General features: G+C 46.3%; 2 protein-coding genes across 2 annotated transcripts in view; both read left to right on the top strand.

Annotated features, from left to right (window-relative positions):
* myo1f (myosin IF) overlaps positions 1-6,374 on the top strand; it is a 35,500-nt gene extending 29,126 nt beyond the window's left edge. Inside the window, exons 24-28 of the mRNA XM_062555583.1 lie at positions 250-398; positions 1,418-1,474; positions 2,780-2,993; positions 3,785-3,957; positions 4,853-6,374. Coding sequence (XP_062411567.1) covers positions 250-398; positions 1,418-1,474; positions 2,780-2,993; positions 3,785-3,957; positions 4,853-4,929 — 670 coding nt within the window. The 3' untranslated portion in view covers positions 4,930-6,374. The remainder of the gene's footprint in view (positions 1-249; positions 399-1,417; positions 1,475-2,779; positions 2,994-3,784; positions 3,958-4,852) is intronic.
* Positions 6,375-6,957: 583 nt separating this feature from the next.
* acer1 (alkaline ceramidase 1) overlaps positions 6,958-7,500 on the top strand; it is a 4,931-nt gene continuing 4,388 nt past the window's right edge. Inside the window, exons 1-2 of the mRNA XM_062555582.1 lie at positions 6,958-7,055; positions 7,491-7,500. The exon at positions 7,491-7,500 is cut by the window's right edge and continues 105 nt beyond it. The gene's annotated coding sequence lies outside the window, so the exon portion shown is untranslated. The remainder of the gene's footprint in view (positions 7,056-7,490) is intronic.

Raw genomic sequence — 7,500 nt, 5'->3', positions numbered from 1 at the left:
ACTATTTACATCGGAGGAAACGTAAGATCGCCTGCTCTGCCTAATGTGGTTACGAGCTGCATATCTGCACTGATGGTAACATTTTTAACCCTCTGTGTGTGTGCGTGTGCGTGTGCGTGTGCTTGTGGGTGTGCTTGTGGGTGTGTGTGTATATGTGTGTGTGTGTGTGCGTGTGCTTGTGGGTGTGTGTGTATATGTGTGTGTGTGTGTGTGTGTGTGTGTGTGTGTGCGTGTGTATGGCCACACCAGGTTGGACTTTAAGGTCAAGAAGGAGGGCTGGGGAGGAGGGGGCACTAGGACCCTGGTGTTCCAGCGAGGGCAAGGTGACCTGGCGCAGGTAAAACCAGGCGGAAAGACCATGACCATCACCATCGGCGACGGCCTGCCCAAGACGTCCAGTGAGTATTATGGGATAGCCCTGCACCGTGCAGTAGGACGCTACACAACAAACACGAACTACAGCCACTATTAACGCATCTTATAAAAGCCTTGTAAACACATCTTATAAAAGCCTTGTAAACGCACGTTATAAAAGCCTTAAACTATCTTATTAAGTTCATCAACCATGTCATGTCACACTACAAAGCCTTATAAATCATGTGACCATAACCACCTCTCATCATCATGCACAACTACTAGAGTTGTGTTTATTTTGGACCTTGCAGACTGCTTTTGATTGCACTTAGTTTAGACATCATGTGTTACTCATATAGCAGCTTAAAAGAGCACTATGGCTTCTGTATTGCGTATCTAGTGATTCACAAAGAGCACTATGGCTTCTATATTGCGTATCTAGTGATTCACAGCTTTAAAGAGCACTATGGCTTCTATATTGCGTATATAGTGATTCACAGCTTTAAAGAGCACTATGCCTTCTGTATTGCGTATGTAGTGATTCACAGCTTTAAAGAGCACTATGGCTTCTATATTGCGTATATAGTGATTCACAGCTTTAAAGAGCACTATGGCGTCTATATTGCGTATATAGTGATTCACAGCTTTAAAGAGCACTATGGCGTCTATATTGCGTATATAGTGATTCACAGAGCCAAGCTTTAAAGAGCACTATGGCTTCTATATTGCCTATATAGTGATTCACAGCTTTAAAGAGCACTATGGCCTCTATATTGCGTATATAGTGATTGACAGCTTTAAAGAGCACTATGGCTTCTATATTGCCTATATAGTGATTCACAGCTTTAAAGAGCACTATGGCTTCTATATTGCGTATATAGTGATTCACAGCTTTAAAGAGCACTATGGCTTCTATATTGCGTATCTAGTGATTCACAGAGCCGAGCTGTAGCTTTAGACCTACTGAGGCGACAGGGAGGAGAAGACACTGTTGGCCTGACTCTGGACTCAAGAGTGTGTGAAACAGAAAATGGCCATTTTTACACGTCTTTGCTCCCCACAGAACCCAGCCGGAAGGGAGCTGCGCAAGGCCAGGGCCGGAGGCCGCCGCAAGGCAGAGGTCAGCACACCAGTGACACACACACACACACACACACACACACACACATGCAAATCACGTGCAAGGAAGGGGAGACGTGCAGTACTACAGGACTTTTCAGGTTTGCTCTGCTGTGCGTGTGTGTGTGTGTGTGTATGTGCTCACACGCTCACACTCGTACTCACACTAATTGTGACAGAGCAAGTCAGCAGTGCTGACCACAAGAGCCAGAAACAGTATCTGCTACATGCTCACTAACGCGTAGAAATAGAAATATATATGGAGGCCTTGCTCTTCAGCGCTGTGGGGAATGAACAGGCTTTACATAAGTGTGTACACTCTTGTTATGTGTGTGTGTGTGTGTGCTGGGGTGTGTTATGTGTGTGTGTGTGTGTGTGTGCGCGCGCTGGGATGTGTTATGTGTGTGTGTGTGTGTGTGTGTGCTGGGATGTCATGCTTTTAGCTTGAGTGACATTTGTTAGCTTGGTGTTGTGTGTGCTGGATGTGATTAAATAGCATTGGTGTTGTGGGATGTGATCCTGAACTATTGTGTTCAAAAAGAGTTATCGTGTGCACATCCCACCTTTTGGCAGGTGCAGGACAAATGAAACTTGCTTCAGTAAAGAATATGAACACTGCTTTGAACTCCCATAATGTTAAAAAAGATAAGCAATGTTTCGACCTTGTAGGCATTTTGCCTGAAGGCATGAAGAAGACCCAGCAGCAGGGTCGAAATGTTGCTCATCTTTTTTTTAACAAGTGTAACTGCACCCTAAAATATGTTTTTTGAGCTGTTGATTGATTGAAATTGCTCATAAGTAATTAACTACACTACTACCAGGGTCAATATTGACAAAAATAGTGTTTCCCAAGAAAAGTTACATTTTGTATTATTTTGTATTGGAGATAAGCCTCTCCGCGCCTTCTACAGGTTGTAGAACCTGCCATGGCATTTTGGTCCAAAATGCTGATGTAGTCCTGCACTTCTCTGGTGACTCTACGTCACCGGGTCGTCACAAATTAGGAATGAAACGCCCCAACACCTGCTGCCCTTATTACCTGTGATAAGCCATATCTGCAGCACTCATTCCCAGATTGACACCAAGTCACCATGGTTGATTGGCTGCAGCAGTGCCCAGTCTATATCAACGCCCCTTACATCTCCGCCCCTCTTCAACCCCTCCCTTCCAAATGTCAGCCCCGCCCATTTTGAAAGCCTTTTTCAGAAATGTGAAGTGGGTGGAGTTATAGGGTGCAGTTACACTTTAAGATATGTGAGTTCATGGTCATGTGATTATGATCTCATCCCCCATTGGCTCCCCACAGGACATCAGAATGGCGCTGCCCAGTTCTCGCGAGGCCACACCCCCGCCCCGCCCCGAGAGCAGACGTACTCCACCCCCCAGAAGCAGCAGCAGGCTCCGCCCACCAACGCCCTGCCCAAGATAAACTCCCAGAAGGCCCGGCGAGGCCCCGCCCACAACCAGCCCCAGCAGAGCAACCAGGACTTCCTCAACGTGCCGGACCAAGGGGTGTCTGGGTAAGAACTGCTCTAACGACTACACAGCACCTGATTTAGGACTAAAGACTACATTTTTTACATTTACATTTTTATTCTTTTTATGTTATTGTTGAGTGTTATACTGAGAGAGCAAAGATTAACCCAGAGTCAAATTCCTTTGTTTCGCAAAACTGGGCAATGAAACTGATTTTGATTGTGATTGTGATTGTGATTCTGATAGATAGTGTTATGAGTGTGAACTGTAATATCAAGGGTGTTCTAGTCCCTGGTCTCCTTTCTAGCTCCTACCAGCTCCTACACGGGACTTGAATTGTTTCCCTTTTTGTAAGTTACTTTGGATAAAAGCGTGAGCTAATTGAAAATGTAAATGTAGATATACAGTAGTTCCCACCTTTGTTCTTGCATTTGAATTGGGTTGGTATGAGGTGCATGTGTTTGGGTTAGTATGGGCTGTGTGTGTTTGGGTTGGTGTGTGTGTGTGTGTGTATGTGTGTGTGTGAGATGATCAGTAGAGCAGGTGGATGATGTGGGTGTGTGTGTGAGTGTGTGTGCTTGTATGCTTAGATGGGTGTGATAGTCAGTGGATAATACATAATACTATTGTGTGTGTGTGTGTGTGTGTGTGTGTGTGTATGTATGTATGTATATATGTGTGTGTGTGTGTGTGTGTATGTGTGTGTGTGTGTGTGTGTGTGTGTGTGTGTGTGTGTGTGTGTGTGTGTATGTATGTATATATATATATATATGTGTGTGTGTGTGTGTGTGTGTGTGTGTGTGTGTGTGTGTGTGTGTGTGTGTGTGTCCCACAGCATGCAGAGGAAGAAGAGCATCAGCCAGCCTCGTGCCCCCCCGGCCCCCAACCGGCCCATAACCCAGGCCCCTCCCCCCGGCCCGCGGTGCCGAGCGCTGTACCAGTACGTGGGCCAGGACACCGACGAGATCAGCTTCGACGTCGGCGACATCATCGAACTCATGAACGAAGGTCAGACTCGGGGATACTCACCAAGCGTACTAGCATGCATATACATACATCTATACACATCTACACACATAGGCATGTACTAGCATGCGTACCTACATACATCTATACACATGTGGGCACTCGGACCCGTATGTGGTATGAGCGCTGTAGCCTGTTGCGCCACAGCACCCCAGTGACATCCCATTCTCAGTCTCCACTCTAATTCATCCCAAAGGTGTTTCGATTGAGTTGAGGTCAGGACTCTGCGCAGGCCAGTCAAGTTCATCCACACCACACCAAATTCTGTCATCCATGTCTTTATGGGCCTTGCTATGTGCACTGGTCATGTTGGAACAGGAAGGGCCCATGCCCTTTGTTTCCACAAAGTTGGAAGCATGGAATTGTCCAAAATCTCCTGAAGCCTTCAGAGTTCCTTTCGCTGGAACTAAGGGGCCAAGCCCAGCTCGGGGGAATTAGAGTGGAGACGGAGCGTCTCCTCGTCCAACATCGGTGTGTGACCTTACCATTGTGCTGGTAATGTAATGGTCATAAACTCCCACACACACTCCTAAACCTGGTGGAAAGCCTTCCCAGAAGAGTTGAAGCTGTTATTCATGGGTTTCATCAGGTCCCTTTCCACAGGTGTATACAATCAAGCACCTTGATTATCAATGCAGACTGCATGGTGCTTGATTGTATACACCTGTGGAAAGGGACCTGATGAAACCCATGAATAGCTGCAAAGGGTGGACTAACGTCATATTAAACCCTATGAATTAAGAATGGGGTGTCACAATATGTGTCATTCCGATCCCAAAGTTATGGGTAGGTGAGAGTGATGTTGGTAAGTGATGTTGTTTCAGAAGGTCACGTTCATTCCACTCGACCCCTGATCTCTGAACTCTGACCTTTCCAGATCCGTCGGGATGGTGGAGAGGGCGTTTCCGTGGCAAAGCGGGCCTCTTCCCTGGAAACTATGTGGAGAAATTCTGAAGCCTCCTCAGCGTCTGGTGCCTCCGACAAACAGCACTTTACGTCACCTCGTCATCGGACTTTTTTTTTTCGCTCCCTGCGAGGAATGAATTACCTTACAGGGCGGTGAAACTGGACAAAAGAAAAATAAGTCAAAACATTTCATCTACAGACACCACATTCACAGTTTTACGCAGCGGAGTGAAGAGCCTGCAGTGTGATTGGAGAAGGATTTGAAGACGGCCTCTTCGTGTGGCTGATTCTACTCATGAAATGGAGGTGTCTCACTGACCAGAAGCAGACACAAGGTGGCAGTGTTGGAATGTGAACTTTTGTAACTTTTTGTTTTCTATAAGAACAGCTGCAAGAGTGGCTCACTCGTCTCGTGCTTTAACCATTTAACTCTCTGCTCTTCTGCATTGTGTTGCTATGGAGTGTCTCCCTTCATCGCTGGAGTAGTCTGCCTTCATCTCTGTGTGATGTTCTAACACAACTTACTGTAATACTTAATAAAATGCACAGCCAAAGCAGTGTTAAAGAGGCAGGTCCCTAACATGTCCTCTGAGATCTCCTTCAAAACCTTTGACTGTGGTGTCTGTGTTTGTGTAGGTGTGTGTGTGTGTGTGTGTGTGAGAGAGAGAGAGAGAGAGAGAGAGTGACAACAAGAAAGACAGTAGAGAATGAGAGTGGCCCATTCACATCTCCTACTTCATAGGAGTAAAGCTTTTTAATGATCTTCTCTGATAGCCACTTTCTTTGGTGGTCTATTCTACTGATCCTCATTTTAGTTCTATATAGACCTCACTAGCTCAGCAATCAGCATTATACATAGGCCTACAGAGGGCCGGGCAAAGCAGACATGGTCTTCAGGAACCTGATCTACTGGTAGGCCTGTCTCAGTCCTTTGACCTCACATCTCAACAATACGGTCTGTACTCGCTCACACATGCACACTAATGTGGGAGGTTGTGTGTGTGTGTGTGTGTGTGTGTGTGTATGTGTGTGTGTCTGTTTCCTTCAAAGTCTTGCACTCTACCATGGCGAAGTTGTCAGACTGGTGTGGTATGTGAAATGAAGACAGGTGGATATCAGACAGATAGAGAGAGAGAGAGAGAGAGAGAGAGAGAAAGAGAGAGGAAGGGAAAGTGTGTGTGTGTGTGTGTGTGTATGTGTGTATGTTTGTGAGTGTGTGGACACTGAGAGAGCACTTGACTGTCACATAAAAATGTTCTGCAATCAGCTAGACTTCTTGACATAACAGAGCAGAAAGATAAGAATCAACCATTGTCATCAATGCACTCAGGGGGAAAAGATGTATTAGGCCTACCTGATAAAAAAGAAAAATATCTAAATATCAATTGACGTCAATAAAGGATCGTGTTCACTGACTTTTGTTCCGACTTACATTAAGCTTTTAGTGACATGCATTTCACAAATTAAAACGGACGTCGCCTTTCTTTAAATAATTACTGAGCGGAGCTTTATTGGGGTAACAAACGGTGTTCTAGGGTTTCCGGCTGGAATAAATTTAAATCTGCAGAGGGACGGAACGCGTCAGGTGCAAGAAAGCTCATCCCTGTGGCTCAACAACATGCAATGATGCACACATTATCCAAACCGTCAACATTGTCAAAAATGTCAGGGGCGTCATTCATTCAGTGTTTTAGTGCATGTGGGCATAATGATAGTTAGATATGCGCGCAGTCGGCTAGCGATCTCTAGACGTCTTGATGCTGTCTGCCACTGCCTGCCTGCCGTTGATGTGATAGTGAGGTGCGGACCACGAGAACAGTCACCTGTCGCGCATCCAGTTCTGTATGGTGTGAAGCACTTTATGCTTTGACGGGTTCCGAACAATAGAACGGAGAATGTGACCGTTCGATCAGTTTCACCTGTGTTCTCTGAACCCAACCAAACCGGGGAGTGATGTCATTGGTTAGACCCGAGCAACTGGACCGGGAACATTTTTACCTGAGCGTTAGTTAGCTCAGTCAACCGACACACACTGACGAGCATCGCTGGCTGTAGGCTAACCTACACGCGTTTCATTCAGGGCCAATTTGCCAGAACCGTGCCTCCCCGCGCTGTCACGAATTGTGCGCCAACCTACACCTTTTCCACGGAATTCCCGACCGGTAGGCTACCAGGTGAGTCGCCAATTCTTTATTCTACACTATGGTGTAGTATGAACCTCCCGTTGCTGTCTCGCCAAGTCTTTATTCTATACACTATGTTAGCTCTCGTTGCCTATCGCTATACAATTGCAGGCTGCTGATAAATGCTTCTCTTTGCGAACGGTATTCCACTGTCCTCTGCGTCTGATTGATAAGATTAGACGGATTTGTCACGTTGACGGACCAGAGTGAATGGAAAATAGAAAATACAGGCTATTGTATCCTACACCTCACCACAAGGATGGAGAGGTAAACACAACGCGCGGGTGACTCTTTACACGTCCGTGTTAGTGGCGTATACCAAGCGGTGCCCAGTTTTGGCACCGTGCAGTATTTTGCGCAAGGGAGCCCACTGACTTCCTCTGCCTCGGTCTTCATCCATCCGCTGTGATCGTTTCCCCTACACAGCACATGCCAG

This window comes from Sardina pilchardus, chromosome 15, assembly GCF_963854185.1.
Source record: "Sardina pilchardus chromosome 15, fSarPil1.1, whole genome shotgun sequence".
NCBI lineage: Eukaryota > Metazoa > Chordata > Actinopteri > Clupeiformes > Clupeidae > Sardina > Sardina pilchardus.
This window is presented reverse-complemented; position numbering and strand designations above follow the sequence as displayed.